At 40.5% G+C, this 23,800-nt stretch overlaps 1 protein-coding gene across 2 annotated transcripts in view; it reads right to left on the bottom strand.

Annotated features, from left to right (window-relative positions):
* The window catches only part of CPR56 (cuticular protein RR-1 motif 56), a 33,617-nt gene that overhangs the window by 2,229 nt on the left and 7,588 nt on the right, over nucleotides 1-23,800 (bottom strand). The window contains exons 1-3 of one of the 2 annotated variants that reach the window (XM_028171073.2): nucleotides 11,489-11,650; nucleotides 5,311-5,497; nucleotides 394-594 (exon numbers count right to left, since the gene is read on the bottom strand). In XM_028171073.2, coding sequence (XP_028026874.1) covers nucleotides 394-594; nucleotides 5,311-5,497 — 388 coding nt within the window. In that variant the 5' untranslated portion in view covers nucleotides 11,489-11,650. Of the gene's footprint in view, nucleotides 1-393; nucleotides 595-5,310; nucleotides 5,498-11,488; nucleotides 11,651-23,800 lie in introns of those variants that run through there. The other variant, XM_028171074.2, reaches the window with a different exon arrangement.

Genomic DNA, 23,800 nt, shown 5'->3' with positions numbered 1-23,800 from the left:
GCATCGCAGCAGGTAAGGCTTTGTTACCTTCACAGGCAGATAAACGTTCGGTTTTTACAAACATAGATCATTGCATTGCTGGTTTAAATAGAAGAAAGCCACCATTGAATGCTTACTTAAGTCATGTTCACGAATAACATCCACGATGAAAGAATAGCATCGTTTCCGTAATTACTTATAGGACGTTTCGTGATCTGACATGGGTAGCTACCACCGCCCTGCCTATTACTGCCATTAATCATTCTGGTTATGGATTGAAAAGAAGTGCGACTGTTGTACTATAGAACTGAGTCTTAGAACTAGTGTTTCCAGATGAGCTCCGGTAACCAATTAGCATCAGGGTTGGCTGTCGCAAAATTGCCTCTGTATTAACCAGTTGACAAACTTTCATACCATAAGGATGTGGATGTTGGGCGTGCTCTTCAGCAATCTTGGAGTATAGCTGGAAGTGCCTGTCTTTAGCCAAGGCAACGGATTCAGAGTCAGCTGGGTGCTCTGGAGGCACGTCGCTCAGTATCGGATGGAAGCCTTCCTTGTCAGCCACGTAGTCCACTGTCCGCACCTTGTGACGTGGGTCGACGTACGCGAATTTTCCTGGAAAGTGACGAAGAAAGGTTATTGACAATGTTTTGCAGGATAGCTGTTGGAGCACCATGGTTCCTAAGGAACGTGGATCTCCATGTTGACCTGGAGCTTGACTCAGTTAGTAAGTATCTACAGTCGGCATCATTGCGCCACTTTGAGAAGGCGGCACGACATGAGAACCCTCTTGTCGTGGCCGATGGAAATTACATACCCGATCCTGTAGACCGAATGGTATACAGTCGACGTCGCCCAAAACACGTCATTACTGATCCTCCCAATCCATTAACGGTGCTTTTAGGTACCACAAGCACCGGTCACCGTCCTCGTCGAACCCGTCGCTTGCGACGAAGGGCTCGACGGGCGAATTAACCCACAGACACAGCCCACTGAGTTTCTCGCCGGATCTTCTCAGTGGGTCGCGTTTCCGATCCGGTGGTAGACTCTGCGAAGCACTGCTCTTGCTAGGGCCAGTGTTAGCATCACTCCGTTTTGAGCCCCGTGAGCTCACCTACACACGTTAGGGTGAAGCTGGAATAGCCTCTCAAGGTTATCATCATAGGTAGGGAAAAAAAAAGACAATGTTAATTTATGGAGAAAATGTTTTTGAACACAGTGCAATTGTACTCGCTCTCACGGAATCTCAGTTTTAATTTTCTTGGCATGAACGACTGTATTTCCTCCTCCTGGCGTCGTTTCCTCGTTGAGGGTCGCTTTTTTTATTTATTTTTATTGCTTTGATGGATGGACGAGCTCACAGCCCACCTGGTGTTAAGTGGTTACTGGAGCCCATAGACAACTACAACGTAAATGGGCCACCCACCTCGAGATATAAGTTCTAAGGTCTCAGTATAGTTACAACGGCTACCCCCACCCTTCGAACCGAAACGCATTACTGCTTCACGATGGAAATAGACGGGGCGGTGGTACCTACCCGTGCGGACTCTCAAGAGGTCCTACCACCAGTAAAGACCGTCATTGCTTAGAAAATATTTTATTTATGGTTTATTTTATTTTCCAGCGTTTGCGTTAATTGGCCGCGTGAAGGGCCTCGTGAAATGGGGTTTCTAGTGTTGTGCGGATTTGATCGAATTTTCCCAGTGTCACGAATAGCCTCTCTAAGCTATCAGATGAGCGGCCGTATAATGCTATGAAAAATAACTACTATTGTTCACAGCCGATAAGTCAGGAATGAGGAGCCATACGGGCTCGCAACGCCTACCAAAATAATAAATAGTTGTTCTATTGTTGGCGGAAATGGTTAGTGAAGTTTTTTAAATTATATATTACTATTATAAATACATTAACTTAATACTATTTAATTTGAATCCACAATAAATGATCTCATTATTGTTTATTAATGTAGCCTTCTTATCTGCACTTACTTATTCCACGTTTGTAATTCTAAGCTTATTTTGCCTCCACTTACTTTAAGGTCTTCGAATTATATTTAAAAATAACTGAGACGCAATTCTAGTCGAGACCTTCAAATTACGCCACATCTCGTGTGCTTTGTAATCTCTTCTCGTCTTTGACGAGGCTTAAACTAATTTAAGCATTTAGCTATGTTTCGTGCTCTGAATATTGTTATCGATGTTAGAAACATAACGTCTAACATCCGAGTTAGGCTAACAGCCAAAATCACCTTTCATGCATTTGTTTCACGGACTATTTTTAATTCTACTGTTATGTACTTACACTGCATGAATTTCATTGAAGGATTGAGCTTTGTTAGAAATTGCGTCGGCAATTGTTTCAAGGATTTTGTATCTGTGTCTCACCTGTTATTTGGCTAATGGTAATACGGTAATATCCATTACTTCGAAGCTGTTTATTTTATTATTATGTATATAGAGCATACACATATTTTAATGTTAGCTGCTACTAAATACTCGCTAAATCAGGATTCTAATTATGAACGTAAACAATAGTTATTAAATAACGCTATGCAAATAAGAAAAAGAAAAATGTCTAAAATTGGAAAATTTTAAATTATTAAAATAAAAATATATTAAAAACATAATAAACCACGTCGTGGTCGAAGGAAATTTAAACAGTCGGAAAATGAATTCCTGTCAATATTAGCATTTGAAGCAGAGGACAGACTCATGAATGGTTGTATAATACACAGAAAAAAGAACGAGAAATCTAAAAAAACGCAACGGATAAGACGACCAGTATACTCGTCTCAAACGATGGAACTGCGCCAGAGCTCAGGTCTCGCTGGTGGGTAACCTTTACGCTTAATTAATTTCATTTTGGGTGCACGTATTTTTAAAGTGTTTCGGGAGGTTTAACGACCAAGATGGTGGAGATGGTCCCGACTCTTCGACATGAGCAATGCGACTCAGGGAGGGATGAGTAATGACCAAGATGAGATTTGCCACCGAGCTTGTGAAGTGGCTCGGTAGACCGACGGTCCGAATGTAGTTGTTCGGAACTTGTTACGATGTGTTGTTACTTGAACAAGCTTATCTTGAAAATGTCGTAAGGGAGATTCAGGCATCTGTCAAATATCTTGCGTTCTATGACGGCTACCCGCCACAATCTTTATATAGGTATATATTTCTTCTGTGCGTGTGTTTGTCACTGAACTCCCAAACGGCTGGACCGATTTTAATGAAATTTTCTGTGTACCTTCAGGTGGATTCGAGCATGGTTTAGATTTACAAATCGGCCCGGCAGATGGCGCTGCAGTCGGTATCTAGGTTATTTATCTTTCCTAGAAATAATTTATATGTCAAAACAACGTTTGCCGGGCCAGCTAGTGTTATATAAAACTCTATAGACTATAACTGCTAGTTACCGCATCATAGTACTGTAGAATAAAACATATTATCGTGCTCTATATTCTTGTAGTATCACTAAGACCAAACGCAAAGTACACAACGAAGTTTATGACTAAAAAGCAACTTTCACCTGTTTACGTTAGAATTCAAATTGCGCAAATTCCGTGTTGCGTAGAATTGGTTCTTCTGAGGATAATTGAACACAAATTAAACTAATTTAATCTTGGATTGTATACATTTAGTTGCAACATGTGGCTCAAAATCAACGCCTCAGACACAAAAATAGTCGCAGTCAAACCTATACAGACTTTGTGTAATGGAAATGGGACAGTTATTAAGCAATATAAATTTTCAACATAAGGCGTATTTATAATGCAAGTACATTGAAATTCATCTCTCATGATAAAAGTAGCTATCGATGGTTTGAATAAACTGGATCACATATATTTAGTTGCAATATGTGGCTCAAAATTAACGCCTCAGACACAAAAATAGTCGCAGTCAAACCTGTACAGACTTTGTGTAATGGAAACGGGACATTTTATCATTAGGCAATATAAATTTTCAACATAAAGCATATTTATAATGCACGTACATTGAAATTCATCTCTCATGATAAAAGGAGCTATCGATGGTATGAATAAACTCAAATGACCAAATAAAGTTCGGATAAATCTGATTAAAGAGAGAGGCTGTTTGAAATAAAACTTAGGTAAAATATTTCATCATCATCGGTGAGTCCCTTATTCCGCTTGAACCCCAACAAGCTTGATTCTTCCATATTCTAAAGCTCCAATTAATCCTTCAATCACTCTGCCTGACCACTCCCAATTAAAATTGAGTTTAGCAATAGCACTTCCTTTTTTTTGTCCTACCTATGCTGATAGCCTTATGAGGCTATTTCAGCTTCACTCTAACATGTAGGTGAGCTCACGGGGTCTAAACCGGAAGAGTTGCTGACACTGGCCCTAGCAAAGCAGTGCTTCGCAGAATCTACTACCGGATCGGAAACGCGACCCACTGAGAAGATCCGGCGAGAAACTCAGTGGACAGCACTTCCTATGTCACCAGCCTAGGTATGGTTTTACATTATTCCTCACTCATATAGCTTTCTACATATTTCCATGTATTTGACTGCATTGGATAAGTAGACTACAGATAACAAAACTTACCCGCCATCTACCACCACTAACTCGGAATACCGTACATCAGCTCTCCGAGTCTTCCTCCAATAAGAACGCATGTTTGTGTGGTTACAGAAATTGATAAGATGGATGTGGATATTTGAGGCCGTCAGCGCAAAATTCTAGGCTTACCATAGTTAGTGTGGAGATAATGAGGTTCGAATTTCCTTTACAATACTTCGTAGGCAAAAAAAAATACGCGCTATAATATTGTTTACAATGGTATCTATTTATCTATGGACGAAACTAAGGATAGGCCGATTTTGCATGAAAATTTATTATGTTTTAAATAAATTGCAATACATAAACACGAATTTGAATTGTGGGTTACGCCACTTTTGCGCTAACAGCCTCATTTGTGTGTGATCAAAATAGGGACATCATGAATTTGGGAACCAAATTATATTTAGGGAGAGGATACTGGCATATAAACAAGCAAAAGCTGGCCCAGGTCAGCTGAATTCCCGGAGAGATTAGTACCATGCGAAGGCATATCTGAATTTTTTATGGTTGCTTTGTAATCTAATTTTTTTTATTGCTTAGATGTGTGGACGAGCTCACAGCCCACCTGGTGTTAAGTGGTTACTGGAGCTCATAGACATATACGACGTAAATGCGCCACCCATCTTGAGATATAAGTTCTAAGGTCTCAAATATAGTTAGAACGGCTGCTCCAAGCCAAAACGCATTACTGCTTCACGGCAGAAATAGGCGGACTCACCAGAGGTTCTATCACCAGTAAAACAGTACCGTACCTCTCACGACTCCGCTGCCGTCACTGACTTCGGTGTGTTCCCTGTCAACGTGTCCGGGGAATCGTCCAGCAGTATAGGAGAACACGTAGGGCTTCGGTGGAGGATCAGGCGTGGTTGTCTCGAGGTGAGACACGTCGCAACTGGTCAGGCCTGCAGCCAGCACCAGAATGAGTGTGTGGCACAGCATCTGGAGAGAAGATATGGGGTCCGGTCAGATTCCGTTCGGTTTTGATCTTTATGTGTCAAGGTGGCTCGTTGTATTTGCGTTGTATTGCTTAGTTGGATGGACGAGCTGTGTTGAGTGGTTACTGGAGCCCATAGACATCTACAACGTAAATGTGCCACCCACCTTGAGATATATGTTCTAAGGTCTCAAGTATAGTTACAACGGCTGCCCCACCCTTTAAATCGAATCGCATTACTGCTTCACGGCAGCAATAGGCAGGGTGGTGGTACCTACCCGTGCGGGCTCACAAGAGGTCCTCCTACCAGTAAAAAGATATAGATATGTCTCCAGTAAATATGATAAGCCATAGACAGTGATACCCGTGACATGATGAACGCTTCTCATTAGGGCGCCTGTTTACGAACTCAATAAAACAAACATTATGTGTATTGTACAAAAATATTTAGATCAATACGCAATTTATTTTCCAATTTTTAGCTCAAAACAATTCATCGCTAACACAAAGTTTTAGTGACAATCGTCTGATGAATATTAGACCTAGGTAGGCAGAACCTGTGTGGACTCTAAGTAATTCTATTTCTATTTCTATCTATTTCTGCCGTGAAGCAGTAATGCGTTTCGGTTTGATGGGTGGGGCAGCCGTTGTAACTATACTTGAGACCTTAGAACTTATATCTCAAGGTGGGTGGCGCATTTACGTCGCAGATGTCTTTGTCTCTAGTAACCACTTAACACCAGGTGGGCTGTGAGCTCGTCCACCCCTCTAATATATTATAAAAATTCTTCGCATTGGACATTTAATTACAAAGCGAACAAAAGCTGAACACCAATTTAAAAGTCACCGATCCGTGCAAAAAGTTCTCATTATTTTCATAAATTATTAAATTTCTTAAATGAGGTGGTTTGTTATCATACAAGTTTTCGGAAAACCCGTTTTGGGATGTGGTAAACAAACCAGCTTGTGTTTTACCCCGTCAAATGTTTTGATGAGATCATAATTATTTTTTAAAATATAAAATTAATTAAATGAGAAATCTATTTAATAATACGTGAAGCAAAAACTTTGTATCCCTTTTTACGAAAATTGCGCGGACGGAGGAGTATGAAATTTTCCACACTTATAGAGAATATAGAGAAGAAGTGCACAATGCTAATATTTTTTTTAAATGATTCATAAAAAATACATTAAATCAATAAAGAAAACATCACACACACTACATACACACGCACACACGCATGCATACTATTTATTGTCAAACTTTTGTTCTTGACGTCTGTTGTCAAATTAAGGATAGATTAAATATTGTTTGTCTTTATTAATATTTTTTTATAGTGTAGCCTTGGCGAAATTTGTGATTATAGAAGTATTAAATACAATCATAATAGTGTACAAACTTATAATTCCAATTAATTATAGTCGAATTTCGACTACTGCGGGACCTCTAGTTTGAAGAAAAACGGTAATCGAGAACAATTGGTACTTACTCTGTATGTGTGTTAGATGTCGAAATAAATTCCATAAATTTACGTGAACTGGAAAACCAACACAAAAACAATAATGATTTACTAAAAAAAAATATTATGCTACTATTATACTATGAAAACGTTCTAAGAATGGTTTAAGATTTTTTATTTCTAAGAAGTTTGAAAGATTGGTGTTTATATGCACAGACAAATTTTTTCCTACTTAATCGCTAATAGTCTAAAGAGCCACTACCAGCTCATGCTCTGAAGAGACACATATACATAATATATTATGTACATACTACAAAATTAAATACACAGCATACTCTTAGATTTTTAATAATCATATCTAAGTATTTTAGTGATTCTGAAAGACAGTCTGTAAATTATCAGTAACCCTTGACCAGTACCCGAGATCCAATCAAATGTTTATAAAAAAACTGTTTATTTTTATGGTTGATTGAATTGACGATCGTCGTCCGTGACCACGAAAACTGTAAATGACAATAGAAAACGCGAGATGTATCTGTAACAGTAGTTTTAATTATGTTTATGACTCGCTAAGCCGGTGCAAATACTATTTCTATTGTAGCTATATGAGTAGATTCCTTATATAACCAGGGACTTTTTGGCGGGAACGCGAGGAATGAAGTTGTGTGATTTATTTTATTTTATCTAATTAGTGTTTCTTCAGGTTTAAATATGTAATAACTGTGGTTTATTAACTGTTTAATATCTGTGATAGTGCACAAATGTTGGAATGTAGTGTAATGAAACAAAGTGTAATGAAACAAAGCCGCTGAACGTAACTTCTCGGGATCCTCCAAAAAGTGAACTGAAAAAATCTCAGTAAACGAACACCGTTTTACTGAGATTATATTTTATCCCATATCAATTATTTCATCTCATTTCATTTAATTTCATCCCAGTTGATTAAGATCTCAAATTAATCAGCTTCATTTCATTTCACTCCATATTATCATTTTTCATAAAAATAAGAATATAAATTAAAATAAGACATGACCTAAAAAGTCTTAGTTACCAGGTCATAAAATCCCATAAAAAAATTATACTATATTACGAGTATATGTGACTGTCAGACAATCGTATAAACGCCGATAGCATCTGTTTGGTTTAGCTTGTTTAGAAGCATCTCCGATTCACAGAACCTGTTCTGGTGACCTTTCGAGGTTCATTGCGTCACGACCCAAGTGGGATCCGCTTGCACGGCGGGCCACTGAACTGGCGTTTTTTTAATATTATTATTTGTTTTTCTCAATTTATATTTGGATGTAAATAAAAATGTAAAAATTCCATGTAAGATCGTCTTTTTTGGGAACATTGTTGTTGTCACATAAATTTAATGATTTAATCTATTTGTCCATTATAGTCGTACTTCTTGTCATTATACGTCCTTCTGACGTTTTCTTTTTTTCTTTAATTCACAATGTGTTCTTTAATGGCACACACAACTAAAACAAGGCATATTATAAAGTTAAGGATTATTTACTAGATGGCACTACGTGGGAATGAGGCGTTCGTTCCTGATCTTTTCATTTTTCATTATTATTAATTTTTTTTAATTGTATTTTTTGACTTGTTTTTTCCTTTATTGTAAATATTTTTATTTATTTAAAAAAAAGAAAATATTTCAGCAAAAACAAAAAAAAAAGCACGCTGAGTTTGTTTCGCCGGTTCTTCTCAGGACTGTGGCTTTTTTGGAACCGGTGGTAGAGTTAATATTGTTATTTATATTTTGACATTCAACAAGTGTGTCACAAGGAACAGTGTAGTTAAGGTGACTTGTTTATGTCAAAGGTGTTACAAGTCATAAAGAACAGCATTAATAAAAAAAAAACGTATAATAATATATAAAATAATATTTAAATTTAAACTTTTCGCATTCTTCTGTTGAATGTACCGGAGAAATAAAGAATTAATGCGTTCAGGTTTTATTTTCAAGAAAGACCTTTAGTAGTCATCATCATAATCGGTTGCTCTTGGCATAGCAGTCCTGGTCATGTGGAATTCTTGCTTATTAAAGCTTTGACAGAGAAAAAAAAAACTTTGTTCTTTAGTAGTAGAACATATTTATAATCAGTTCGCATTGATAAATGCCCCTAATCAGCCTATTTTTCCTCAAAGCGGTCATGCATCCTGGCCTGAAAGATGCTATTTATAGTATAGAGTAGCGTCCACAGCCTCATGTTTTGACAGGCGGGATCCACGTTGTAATCTCTATGGAAAATTGTAACCATTTAACACTAATTGCGCTTAATAGGGCTAGCCAGCCCTCTCAGATTGAACTTCTATAGTTCACTTATCAGTCCGCGCGTAGTTGGAACGAAAATCAGTACGATCATTACGTTGTAGGACTAGGATGTACGTCGAACTATTCGTCGCATCCAACCACTTTTTTTATTGCTTAGATAGGTGGACGCGCTCACAGCTCACCTGGTGTTAAGTGGTCATCGGTGGAACTCGTATCTCACCTTGAGATACGAGTTCTAAGGCCTCAGTATAGTTACAACGACTGCCCCACCCACTCAAACCGAAACGCATTACTGCTTCACGGCCGAAATAGACGGGGTGGTGGTACCTACCCGTGAAGACTCACAAGAGGTCGTACCATCAGAAAAAACCACGTACGATACGATCGTTCACCAGATCGTTCACGAGAACGGTGACACATACGTTAGTAGGTAATTAAACAACAAATTTGTTTCTATGGCAAACTTAATGCCGGTTGTACACCCTCGTCTAGTCGTCTCGTGTGCCTCTCGTCCGCTCTCACGTAGAGGTTCGACACGAGACCACACCGTTGCGATGGACCTAGAAGAAACTGACGCAGTTGGAGGATAACTAAACGAATGAGTGTGTACAGGCGCGCTCTCATTTTCATTACGAGACTTCCCGAGACCCTTTGACTACAGCGCTAAAACCGACACGCTTTCGAGAGAGAACGGGAGCCACAAGACGAGACGAAGGACTCGTGGTGTCTCGACGAGCTTATATAGCCAGGTGAGCCCACTGGGTTTCTCGCCGGATCTTCTCAGTGTGTCGCGTTTCCGAACCGGTAGTAGATTCTGCGAAGCACGGCTCTTGCTAGGGCTCGTGTTAGCAACGTCCTCAGGTTTGAGCCACGTGAGCTCACCTACTAGTTCGGCGAATCTAGAATAACCCCTCAAGGTTACTAGAATTGTAAGAAAAAAACAAATAGGTCCGGCTTTACACTAACTCATAATCGTACGTTTGATCACTATCCTTCAGAAACACGCTCTTTCAGTGGCCAGATATTTAATTTACTCGCTTGCTTTGAGGCCGCAAATTACCGGTAAAATAATAAAACACTATCCAATACTATGCGGAGTTGCGATTAAATCAGCACGTATAAAACAATGTACGAAGCGCTAGTGGAATTATATTATTTGCATCGATCAATGGGATTGGTTTGATATTTTTTTTTATTTTTTTTTTCGACACAATTAATATCAACCAGCTATGTGACCATCACTTACGTTTTTCAACTTAACTTTCGTTTTTCATTTCTACAGCTTTTTAAGTAGGTTTTATGTCAATGCATTACTGAATAATTGTAAATAGAGATGCTCTTACAAAAACTAACTTCAAATAGAAAAAAAAAGATAATCCAAAACAAATTAATATACATTAAAAACAATAATCATCGACATCGGTTGGCGTGATATTGAGTTATTCATCTATTTTTCGCGCATGTACTTAATGCAAATTTAAGACATATATGGTTTTCTCAAGGACATCATTATCAGAACTGGACTAAATTTATATAGGACCACACGGGAAGCGTCAGCTTTCTAATAAAAAAAAGAATCATCAAAATCGATTCACCCATCAAAAGCTATGAAGTAACATACATAAAAAAACATATAGTCGAATTGACAACCTCCTCCTTTTTTGAAGTCGGTTAAAAAGGGAACCGTACACTGAAATAGCTGGTAGACAAATCGACTGCCCTCTGGTAAGTGGAACATGATTCATGGCCTAAATTATGTGGTCAGCAATGTCAGGAGCAGGACCAAGCAAGCTACCACTGAGGACTCTTTTCAAATATCGTTTCAAGAAGAACATCTCAAATCGTTCGGAAAGACTTTGAAAGGAATATCATTCTAAAGCCGGATGGTACGTACACAAAGAAAATATCTGGAAACGCACTATGGATGAATGCAGCGGTTACAGATATGTAGTATGAATGAACTTTGCGATGGTGGCGGGCGGTGCGATGCTTAAAAGAAGATGAAGGAATCATCTCAAGCAATTCCTCAAAACTTTCCCGACGGAATACACGGTAAAAACAAATAAAAACAACATAAAAATGATATTGGACTCCAATATACTTATGTATGTGTGTGTGTGTGTGTGTATAATAAGTGAGATACCTTAAAATACCTTCGAAATCGGTATAGTTTATCATCTAGTTATTATTATTATTTAATACAATACATACTTTGAAATACATTAATTGAAGCTGAAAAATATTTAATAACTCACCGTTTACTTGTTAGACGTCCGTTTCCTTAACAGGACGCGTGTGAAATAAATGTTGATTCAGTCAGTTTCTTTTTTTTATTATACTGTTTTTAAAATGCGATGCGTATTATGCGCTTATGGCGTATAATATTTTGTTATAGCGTTTAGAACAATAAAACGAAGCCATAAATTAAGTATTATAAATATATATTTTTAATAGTTAAGCTTCATGATGACCTAAGACGATCGTGACTCAATGAAATTCTACGAGAATGCTACCTTCAGACTTGAGGTGGAAAACTTGGGTTAGCGATTGCAGCAATTAATTGGTAATGTGCAAAGTAATATGTTTGCTTGAGATGATACGATCATCTTGTTTTTACCACCAGAGTAGAGTTCATCCATACTACCTGGAGCCACTGCGTTCATCCACAGTGCATTTCCAGAGATCTTTTTTGCCACGTACCATCCGGCTTTGGAATGCGCTCATCTCCACGGTGTTTCCCGAGCGCTATGACATGTCCTTCTTCAAACGAGGCTTTTAGAGAGTACTTAACGGTAAGCAGTGGATTGGCTCTGGCCCTGACATTGCTGAAGTCCATGGGCGACGGTAACCACTAAGCATTATGTGGGCCGTAGGCTCGTTTGCCTATATGGCAATAAAAAGGTAATTAGGGTACATTCTGCGGTAGACAATAGAGAAAGAGAAAGTTGTTTTTTTGCCCATTCCTACCGATATCGACTGTTCAAAGATTCTAATAATAATTAAAAAAAACTCAGGTAAATCGCTGTTTATCAAAGTTCGAAGGTAATTTTAGTGAAAAAATTTAGTTCATTTATAAAAAAAATCTAACCTTAATAGGACACACTTTTTCGTTACGGACGCTACACACATAATCATACACATCATTATACATGTTTTCTTTATTGTTTGCGATGCTATCTATTCTAACAAGATCCGCGTATGATGGTACATTACAATAATTACTGAGGTAATAAGGAATGCATAAATAAATAATTTTAATAAGTATTAGTCTTTAATTGTGCATGAGCTAACAGTTAAGTCGTCGTGGCCTAAAGGATAAGACGTCCGGTGCATTCGTGTTGAAGCGATGCACCGGTGTTCGAATCCCGCAGGCGGGTACCAATTTTTCTAATGAAATACGTACTCAACAAATGTTCACGATTGACTTCCACGGTGAAGGAATAACATCGTGTAATAAAAACCAAACCCGCAAAATTATAATTTGCGTAATCACTGGTGGTAGGACCTCTTGTGAGTCCGCACGGGTAGGTACCACCACCCCGCCTATTTCCGCCGTGAAGCAGTAATGCGTTTCGGTTCGAAGGGTGGGGTAGCCGTTGTAACTATACTGAGACCTTAGACCTTATATCTCGAGGTGGGTGGCGCATTTACGTTGTAGATGTCTATGGGCTCCAGTAACCACTTAACACCAGGTGGGCTGTGAGCTCGTCCATCCATCTAAGCAATAAAAAAAAAAAAAAAAAAAACTTTTTGTAATGAAAAACGTAATTAACAAATGTTCACGATTGATTTCCTCGGTGAAGGAAGAACATAGTGGAATAGAATTTGGAAACCGTGTTTTTTTTTATTTCGTAATTACTGTTTGTAGGGCACTTTGGGAGGACGCCCCTGTGCATCAAACTGACTATTTTGGTCACGATGCAGTAATCGGTTTAGGTTTCAGGGGCATGGCAACTATATACTATAGAACTGAGAGCTCAGTGTGCTTAGTGAGAGTTTTTTAACGTTCTCGATAGCGTAAAAGTTAACTCAAATTTGTATACAGTTGGAACAGCGCTCCTACAGGCAAACGTATGCAAAGGTTCCAACTCCATACAAATTTTGAGTTAACTTTTACGCTATCGTGAACGTTAAAAAACTGGTACTAAGCACACTGAACCAATGTCAATGGCTTTTTCGTTGTTGATGTCTATAGGCTCCATTAACCGCTTAACACCAGATGAGCTGTGAGCTCGTTTAAGCGACAAAGTTAGTGAATTTTTTTTGGTTTTGTTTGACTTAGAATTTTTAGTTACCAAATTAAGCCTCACAAATTAGCATATTATAAATGTCGCTTCTGGTAAATTGTTAGCTATGTTTTAATTTAACTATATATAAAACGCCTTGACCCACAGAATTTTGTACGCACGATCACTTTCCTGGCGCCAGAGTGTTACACATACATACATGCGAATGCCACATCATATTCACGCTTTGAATGTTTCGTGGTGGACACTAATGTTTTATTAGTCGCAGACCCAGGCACTTTTAGTATGAAACGAGTGAAGTTTTACAGGATTGTCATGGATTTTTTACTGGTGGTAGGACCTCTTGTGAGTCCGCACGGGTAGGTACCACCGCCCCGCCTATTTCTGCCGTGAAGCAGTAATGCGTTTCGGTTTGAAGGGTGGGGAAGCCGTTGTGACTATACTGAGACCTTAGAACTATATCTTAAGGTGTGTGGCGCATTTACGTTGTAAATGTCTATGGGCTCCAGTAACCACTTAACACCAGGTGGGCTGTAAGCTCGTCCACACATCTAAGCAATAAAAAAAAAAAAAAAAGATTTTCCTGAGTCGTAGATATCACTTCTTCTATATCGTTCCCTCACTACTGAGGATCGCGACCACATGCGACGTACTTCCAATGCGCCCGATCATGGGTGGCATGGACTGCATGGTACAGACTACCACCGAGTGCTTCTCTTGCTAGATCTGACCATCTGGCTGGTGTTCTGCCCACGGCGCGCTTGCCTTCTATTCGACCCGTAATTATGAGCTTCTCTAATTCATGTCTGGGAGATCGCATAATGTGTCCGAAGAAGCTCATAACACGTTCCCGGCAGATGGAAGAGAGCCTTTTTCGGATGTCTAGCTGCCTTAGAATGGACTCGTTTGTTCGCATGGCAGTCCACGGTATTCGCAGCATCCTCCGCCACACCCACATTTCAAAGGCATCGATCTTTTTGATATCCCGGCTTTTTATGCACCATGTCTCCGCCCCGTAGAGCAATATGGGAAAGATCAGTAGATATCACTACATAGTATAAAACAAAGTCGCTTTCTCTGTCCCTATATCCCTATGTATGCTTAAATCTTTGAAACTACGCAACGGATTTTGATGCGGTTTTTTTTAATGGATAGAGTGATTGAAGAGGAAGGTTTGTATCTATAATAACATCCATTAAATAGTGAAGAAATCAATAATAAATTACAGTTTTCGAAGCGAAGCGAGGGCGGATTGCTAGTTATAAATAAAAGAAATAAAATCAGTTTGAAGGATGGGGCAACCGTTGTACTGTAAAAACTGAGTCCTTAGAACTTTTGTCTCGAGGTGGGAGCCGGCATTTACGGCGTAGATGTCAACGGGCTCCGGTAACCATTTAACACCAGGTGGGCTGTGAGCTCGTCCACCCACCTAAGCAATAAAAACAGAAACAACGCTATGTTTGTTTATTGGCATTATTTTATTTCCGACGTCCGATCACCTTTCATACTCTCGTAATCGTTGAGCGAACTAGCCCATAGACACTGCCCATTGAGTTTCTTGTCGGATCTTCTCAGTGGGTCGCGTTTCCAACCTGGTGGTAGATTCAGCACAGCTTTGCCGCTGCTAGGGCTAGTGTTAGCAAATTCTCTCAGGATGAGCCCGTGAGCTCACCTACCCGTCCCTCACCTACCAGCGAATGGGAAGAAAAAAAGTCGACATTTGATTACTGTTCAGACCACACGACCGGTCGAAATCGAAGAGTCGGAAATAAGTGAATACCAATAAACATATTAAATTGTAAATCAAACAGTTGACTGTATTACTGGTAATCGGTGGTCTCGCAAATAAATAGGAACAAAAAATATATATATTCGCGCGTAACATTTAACAAATATTTGAGGTCACCTTGACACAGTGTACGTAACTTGGTATGTTGCAAATAAATTTCGGTCGTAACCGGAAACCTTGTGTAACGTGATTGATATCTTTGTATTTAGATAATAAATTGTGACTTATCGCAAACTAGCCTTTAGCCGCGGCTTCGTTCTAGTTCATTTAGAAAGAAAAATATCTCCCCGGATCCTTATTGGTGGATGAAAGTTGGCTTTTGTCTGGTAGGACCGCCGTACCGCGGAGACCGGCGTCGTTGGTTATCGACTATCGCCTCGACGACCCGTCGGTCGGGCGTCCTCGGGGTGGCACCGCGGGTCTGTCTGTAGTGTTGACCGCGGGAACCCCCTACTCTGACCGGGTTCTGACCCCGGAAGGAGATCGAACGTCGGGTGTAAGAGTGCAGGGGAGTCGTTTAGTGCGGTAGGGCCCTAAAATCCCTTGGGCCCGCGGTCTGTTCCCAACACCTGCAGATCGTCAAGTCCCACATACCCCGCGCGCTCCCTAGGCGCGTGGACTCCGTAGGAGGTTCGGACCCCGGCCCGAAAAAAAAAAACAAATGTCTTTGTCTGAACTCTTGACAGCTTGTATGCACAATCATGACGACCGGTCGAGTATAAGACGTGAAAGCGTAAAAAAAAACGGAAAAGCTCAATTTGGCATTTATAATAATAAACTATGGATATAATTTACGTAATCACTATATACCTATATGTACTATAGATACAGTTTCGCTGCACAAAATAATTGATTTTGTTGTTGATGAAGGCTTTGAATATGACTGTCAACGCTATTTTGAAATGTGGGATCGTAGGGTGAAATCTAGTAGATTTTTACACTAAAATCTATTTGAAAAAAAAAAACACTCATTGACATTCATCTTATTATCACGCAAATCCGGTGTGCCAGTTTGAACTAACTAACTGTAAAAATAAGAATGTAAATCCAATCCGATCTATCCACATTTAAATACACTAGTATATCGAGGGTGGAATGCTGTTTGGTTTAAGCTACATTTTACTTAATACGCGACATTTATCTTTGTAATTAAAGGTGCGTTTTATTTGGTATTAACATCAACAGTCCGATGTTTTTATTTGAACTTCAATTAAGTTTACTCTATTGTAATATCCGAAGAAGTTTTTTTGTTATGATATAATATTTTTTTCGAAATTTTAAACTGTATATGGTTCTCCTCTAAAGTTGGAAAAATGTCGCCCTAACCCCTTTTCACCCCTTCAAATCAGATTTTCAAAGATTTTGCCGGTTTACTACGGTTAAGCTATTAGTGTGTTATTTCGACGTTCCACATGGTATAAAAGTTCTCGAATAATTAGAATTTTCATACGAAGTTACGAAATTTAAAAAGTGTTTTTGCGTTCGTACGTATTCATCTGAAAAACTTCATTTGTATTCATATAGAATTACATTTACTAATAATGTCTATAGTCGTAATTTTCAGCATTCTGTGAGTGTAATAAAAATCAAACCCGCAAAATTATAATTTGCGTAATGAATGGTGGTAGGACCACTTGTGAGTCCGCGCGGATAGGTACCACCGCCCTGCCTATTTCTGCCGTGAAGCAGTAATGCGTTTCGGTTTGAAGGGTGGGGTAGCCGTTGTAACTATACTGAGACTTTAGAGCTTGTATCTCAAGGTGGGTGGCACGTCTACGTTGTAGATGTCTATGGGCTCCGGTAACCACTTAACACCAGGTATACTGTGAGCTCGTCCACCCATCTAATCAATAAAAAAAAAAAGTTATACAAAAATTTTATTTTCAAACATTTAAAACAAAATAATATTTTAATAACCTAAAAGTACATATTATTATCCGCAACACGCTCCGTCAGATTATAGAAACAGAGTTATCAGCAACATGCTTCGTCAAAAAATACAATACTTACTTTCAGCTACAGGCGTCGTCATAATAATATACTAATATAATAATATACTAAAATGATGTTCGAAGTGAAAATAAGTGCTTTCTAAAGATTAACAGGTAAAATAAAATTAATAGCCATGTTTAATATTAGTACGTAATAATCAATACTTCTAAATGTCATGTGTAGAATATCACAGTATAAGATAGACCGTCCACAAAGGTAGGTCGGTACAGATTGCTTTTCGTGGATGGCATGAATGTATGGACAGTAAAAATCACGTGTACCTATAAGTTACTGCCCCCTATTACTTTAAGGACATTATTAATTAGTGGTAATATTATTTTGTAGGAGATCGGTCTAGTATTTTATATTAGCTATTATTACTAGTTGTAGGACATCTTATGAGTCCGCACGGGTAGGTACCACCGCCCTGCCAATTTCTGCGATGCAGCAGTAATGCGTTTCAGTTTGAAGGGTGGGGGAATTAAATAGACAACTAGATACTGTAAAGTCCTACGTTGTTTTACAATGCAGCAACTGCCACATAGCAACACAATCATTTGTCAAATTAAACCAATTTTTTTTATTAAAAGTGAAGTCCGGGCCGGATTGACTTAGTGGGCGTTAACGTCGGACACAAAACGAGACGTGCCATTTTCGAACACGCGATCACATCAACAAAATGTCCGCGTTACCTACACGGAATGCGTTAATTGCTGTTATAAAACGTAAATGTTATTAAATACGTATTGTGGATTTGATTCGCTTTGCTGAGCTTTGTGTTTTTTTTTATTACATACATTTTCGTTGTTTACTTCAGAACAAAAAGGATTATAGTGTTCTTTTTTTCCTACCTATTGGCTAGGAGGCTATTCCAGCTATGCGCGGACGGGTAGGTGAGCTCCCAGGCTCAACCTGAGAGAATTTGCTAACACTAGCCCCTTTTTTTTTTTTATTATCGGTTAGTCTTCCGAACCTCCTACGAGGTCCCGCGCAAAAGGGATGCGCAGGGTATGTGAGACTCAACGATCTGCATGGTGTTGTGAGCAGACCGCGGGCCCAAGGATTTTGGAGCCCACTCACTAAACGACTCCCCTGCACTCTTACACCCGACGTCCGATCCCCTCCGAGGTCAGAACCCGGATGAGGTAGCGGGCATCCGGATGATGACGCTCAGCACGCACTCGAAGCGTGCCCGCGTTGGGAGCACCCGCGGCGAGATCTCATCGCGGTGCTGGGGAGGGACCTCTCCTTGCGGGCTGTCATTGTTCGCATGCTAGAGGACGAGAGTTCGTGGGAGGCCATGGCCAGATTTTGCGACCTGGTCATGGCGTTCCGCGAGGCTGAGGAGCGCGAAAGGGAGTGGAATCCCTCTTCGGCTCCTCAGCGAAGAAGGCGGGGTGGGCGACGCGGGCACGATGCTCCCGTTAATCTCCCGTAGGGACTGTTGGGTACTGGGTGCGGGGGCGCCCGGTGCTCTGCTGTCGGTTCCGTGGTGAGGCGGCGCAAGGTGGCTCCTATGCGCCACTCACGGTGTCTCCCGAGACGACGTCCTGCGGGATCTTCCCGGGGATTGGATCCCGTCCTATTGTCAGGACGGGTACCGGCGGCGGCGAGCCTGCGGCGCGCATTGTGCGGTACCGTAGGTTTCGTGGAGTCGGAGTGGTGGAGCTCGATGGGGTTTAGTCGGTAGTCGGTTTTGCGGGGCGGGTCCTGCGTGGTAGACGCCGCGCAGCGCCTCGCGCGCCTTTCTCAAGGCGTAGTCTCCCGGTAGGAATTGGAAGAAGAGGAGGACTTTGGTCTTCCTCTTCTTCCTCTTCTTCTCTGGAGGCGCCGGAGTCCGACATAACCCGGTCTATTACCCCTCACGACCGGGTATCCGTAAATGGATTCCCCAGCGTTAAAAAAAAAAAAAAGGGGTGGTTACCGCGATCAACACTACAACCAGACGGCTCACCCCAAGGATGCCCAGCCGACGGAGCCTTCGAGGCGAATCGAAGGCTCTGAAATGTCGGCCGTCTCGGTACGGCCGCCCGTCGGGCCGCCCAGACGGTGCCGCTGATGTCCCGAAATACCCCGCTGAACCAGAACCAGCCTGCCGGGTCAGGACGCGATACACCGCCAACCGGTCGCTCTATTTACTCCTCGGCAGCGCGCTAGAGTGCTGGTAGCGCGCCGCGCGGCCTCTACCCCCTCAGGTCGCCTCTTGACCTTCACCGGGGGGAGGCCGCTACCTACAGGAGCCAGAACGTACGGGCGTATTTCCGCCTCCGGCCCCCGACTAACACTAGCCCTAGCAAGAGCTTTTTTTATTGCACCTTTAGAATTGAAGTGTCTAAATCTAAAATTCTTGTTTTTTTGGTAAATGCCAAAAACGTAATTGAAGAATTGTAATTTTTCAGTATTGATTTTAATAAATTTAAGCCTTAAATTCTTGATATAAAACAAACGGAAAGTGTACTGTGTCCTTTTCTAACTAAAACATAAACTATTATTTTTAGTTTTAATTTTTTTTATTAACTGTTAGTATACCTGTTTATAAGCTGTTCAAGGTGTAAAAATCATTTTCTTAAAAATTTTTATTTAACCAATTCAATTCTAAAGGTGTATGTATCAATATGTATATCTATATACTAATACGTGAAGCAAAAACTTTGTATCCCTTTTTACGAAAATTGCGCGGACGGAGGAGTATTAAATTTTCCACACTTATAGAGAATATAGAGAAGACGTGCACAACACTAATATTTTTTTAAAATAATGCATAAAAGATACATTAAATCAATAAAGAAAACATTACACACACTACGTACACGTACCATGTATTTGACGCATACACGCATGCAAACTATTTATTGTCAAGCTTTTGTTCTTGACGTCTGTTGTCAAATTGAGAATACATTATATATTAATTGTCTATGTTATTATTTTTTATAGTGTAGTCTTGGCGAAATTTGTGATTAAAGAAGTATAAAATACAATCATAATAGTGTACAAACTTACAATTCCAATTCTACTACGGGACCTCTAGTTCATACTAAATGCGAATCGATTACCAGCTAACAAATTTTATACATGACGTATCCTCAAATTAGTCACATGTATATATTGAAATCTACAATGTATGCCAAATTATAAGTGAAATTGTCATCAAAAGTTGAGAAAATGGATTTTCGAGTTTATGCTTGTACTCGCAATGTCGAGGACTGCACGCGCGTTACCTATTGGACGTTAATGGTACAGGAAAAATTTTTCTGAAGTGCGAAACTCAATCCGATAAACTTTTTTTTTTTATTAGTGCCGTATAGGCACTGGTGCTAGGACCTCTTGGGAGTCCGCACGGGTAGGTACCACCATCCTGCCTATTTCTGCCGTGAAGCAGTAATGCGTTTCGGTTCGAAGGGTGGGGTAGCCGTTGTAACTATACTGAGACCTTTTTTTTTTTTTTTTTTCCACAGGAGAAAGTCGCCGGATCCCCACCCGCGCGGCAGGTGGGGTATGTGGGAGTTGAGCCTCACTAAAAACTCCTGCCGCTCACAACCGGCGCCCTACCTCGGACCGGGCCGGAGCCCAGTAGCCCAGTCGGGGCTATTGAAACGGCGGGACAGGGTTGACGCAGAGCATATTACATCCATCCCACCGTCCCACGGACGCCGGACCGGCGGCCGCCAGCGACACGACCACCGGTTCCCTCGTTCAGCGGGCCGAGAGCCCGCTTTGATGGCGCCGTGTTACACCTTCCCCCAGAGCGGTCGGGGGAACGCGGTCTACCATCACCCGGCTTCCTACTGCGGGTGAGCGTGCAAAGCACGCCACCCCATGTCTGGGTCTCTCCCCGCACAAAACGGGTGGGACCCCTAGCTCTTAGGGGGCCAGGTCACGGATACGACCCCGGTCCCGACCCCCTATACTGAGACTTTAGAACTTATTCGAGGTGGGTGGCACATTTACGTTGTAGATGTCTATAGGCTCCAGTAACCACTTAACACCAGGTGGACTGTGAGCTAGTCCATCCAACAAAGCAATAAAAAAAAAAACAGCATACAGCCCACTTGATGGTGAGTGGTCACCGTCGCTCATGGACGTCAGCAATGCCAGGGGCAGAGCCAAGCCGCTGCCTACCGTTTAAACTATGTCTTTACGTCCTTTGTCTACACTACCATCTCACGATCTTGTACGATGATAATAATACAAAACCATTTTAATTACCCAAAACTATTAGCCGGAATATAAAAGTCATATTTTTTTTAATATCAGCCAAAGAAAATTCACCTTCACATCTCAAGGCATAACGACGATAATAGCGTAATGAATTAATAACGTATCTGGAACTTTAAAAGTTCTGTGTCGTGTCTTTAAATGTCAGATATTCAAGTTGAAAAAAATAGGTTTACATATTATTAAAATTCGAGTTATTTTTTTTCCTTTTTCTAAAAGAATAACAACATTCCTTCGTTTTGTAAACGAGACATTTTATTTGATTCAGTCAAGACGATTATTTGTTTAGTTATTATTTTGAGTCATTTTTTTTATTTATTGCTTAGATGGGTGGACGAGCTCACAGCCCACCTGGTGTTAAGTGGTTACTGGAGCCCATAGACATCCACAACGTAAATGCGCCACCCACCATGATAATATAAAAGTTCTAAGGTCTCAAGTATAGTTACAACGGCTACCCCACCCTTCGAACCGAAACGCATTACTGCTTCACGGCAGAAATAAGCAGGGCGGTGGTACCTACCCGTGCGGACTCTCAAGAGGTCCTACCACCAGTGATTACGCAAATTATAATTTTGCGGGTTTGATTTTATTACACGATGTTATTCCTTCACCGTGGAAGTGTCAATCGTGACAATCCTTAAGTACATATTTCATTAGAAAAATTGGTACCCGCCTGCGGGATTCGAACACCGGTGCATCGCTCGATACGAATGTACCGGACGTCTTATCCTTTAGGCCACGATTCATTTAATTTATAGCGCTTTTTTTTTTCTCCTACCTATGCTGATGGCCTTGAGAGGCTATTTCAGCTTCACCCCAACGTGTGTAGGTGAGCTCACGGGGCTCAAACCGGAGTGTTGCTAACGCTGACCCTAGCAAGAGCAGTGCTTCGCAGAATCTACCACCAGATCGGAAACGCGACCCACTGAGAAGATCCGGCGAGAAACTGTGTGCTTTATAGCACTAACGACAAGTGTCAGTTCATCTAAAATTCTGGCGACTTTTTTTTTCTCACACTACCTATTCGTTGGTATCCTAAGGTGCTATTCTAGCTAAACCCGCACAGATAGGTGAGCTCACGGGCTTAACCTGAGAGAATGTGATAACACTAAGCCCAACAAGAGCAGTGCTCCGCTAAATCTACCACCGGATCGGAATAGTGACCTACTGAGATCTAAATTACTGGTGGTAGGACCTCTTGTGAGCTCACTGGTGGTAGGGCCTCTTGTGAGTCCGCGCGAGTAGGTACCACCGACCCGCCTATTTCTGCCGTGAAGCAGTAATGCGTTTCGGTTTGAAGGGTGGGGCAGCCGTTGTAACTATACGTGAGACCTTAGAACTTATATCTCAAGGTGGGTGGCGCATTTACGTTGTGGATGTCTATGGGCTCAAGTAACCACTTAACACCAGGTGGGCTGTGAGCTCGTCCACCCATCTAAGAAATAAATAATAAAAAAAATCAAACCAATATTTCGACTTTAACTGAAACCTAAACTTTTTGATCCTAAGGAACAACCAGGCTTGAATTAACTTTCCTCGAACTTTAAAATTGGGGGAGGGAGGTGTTGCGGGGATTATAATTTTTAAGCATCTATTTTTCTGATTCCTCGAGAACATTTACATGCCGCTGTTGACACAATATCGTAGTGGGTGGTTAAGATACGCAATGCACGCCCACTTGTTCAAAAAGAATTAAGACACTCGTAGCGTCTGAAGTAATAGGTACTTTTAGTGCAATAATATTCGATTTTTATCTAGGATTTATTACTTTTAAATCATTGTAGTTCTTTGTCTCCGAGGTTGGATCAGCAGACAGTTTGTGAGCTCATTTTAAATAAACACAAATTAACTATAAATTTATTTATTTATATATTACACTTCATGTAAAATTTACATTGGCGGACTTAAGGCCTAAATCATTCTCTACCAGTCAACCAAAGGTAGTACAGAGTAAATAGTGGTAGGTGCAATGAAATTTATATCAAGTCCATATTGTTATTACCTTTATGTATTAATTTAACATCTGTGTCATCCCATGAATTTTCTGGCAGCTTCTACTACAGGAATAAGATAATTCCCAATTTTTTTTTTATCACACTTTTAACAATTTATATGCGTACAAGATTGTCTTCAGAAACATTAATCATTAGTCTTTTAATTATGAAAAGATGGTGATAATATTATATAAGTTTTTGAACTATTCTTTATTTTTAATGTGATATTTTTTCGTGCCCAATTTTCTTCTATATGCATAGAACGCCCGACCGATCCACGATAAAAAGTTTTCACGATTACACTAAATTGAATCCTGTTGTAATACG

Source organism: Bombyx mandarina, chromosome 16 (assembly GCF_030267445.1).
Source record: "Bombyx mandarina strain Sakado chromosome 16, ASM3026744v2".
Classification (NCBI taxonomy): domain Eukaryota; kingdom Metazoa; phylum Arthropoda; class Insecta; order Lepidoptera; family Bombycidae; genus Bombyx; species Bombyx mandarina.
The sequence above is the reverse complement of the archived record's forward strand: the minus strand, read 5'-3'. Positions and strand labels throughout refer to the sequence as shown.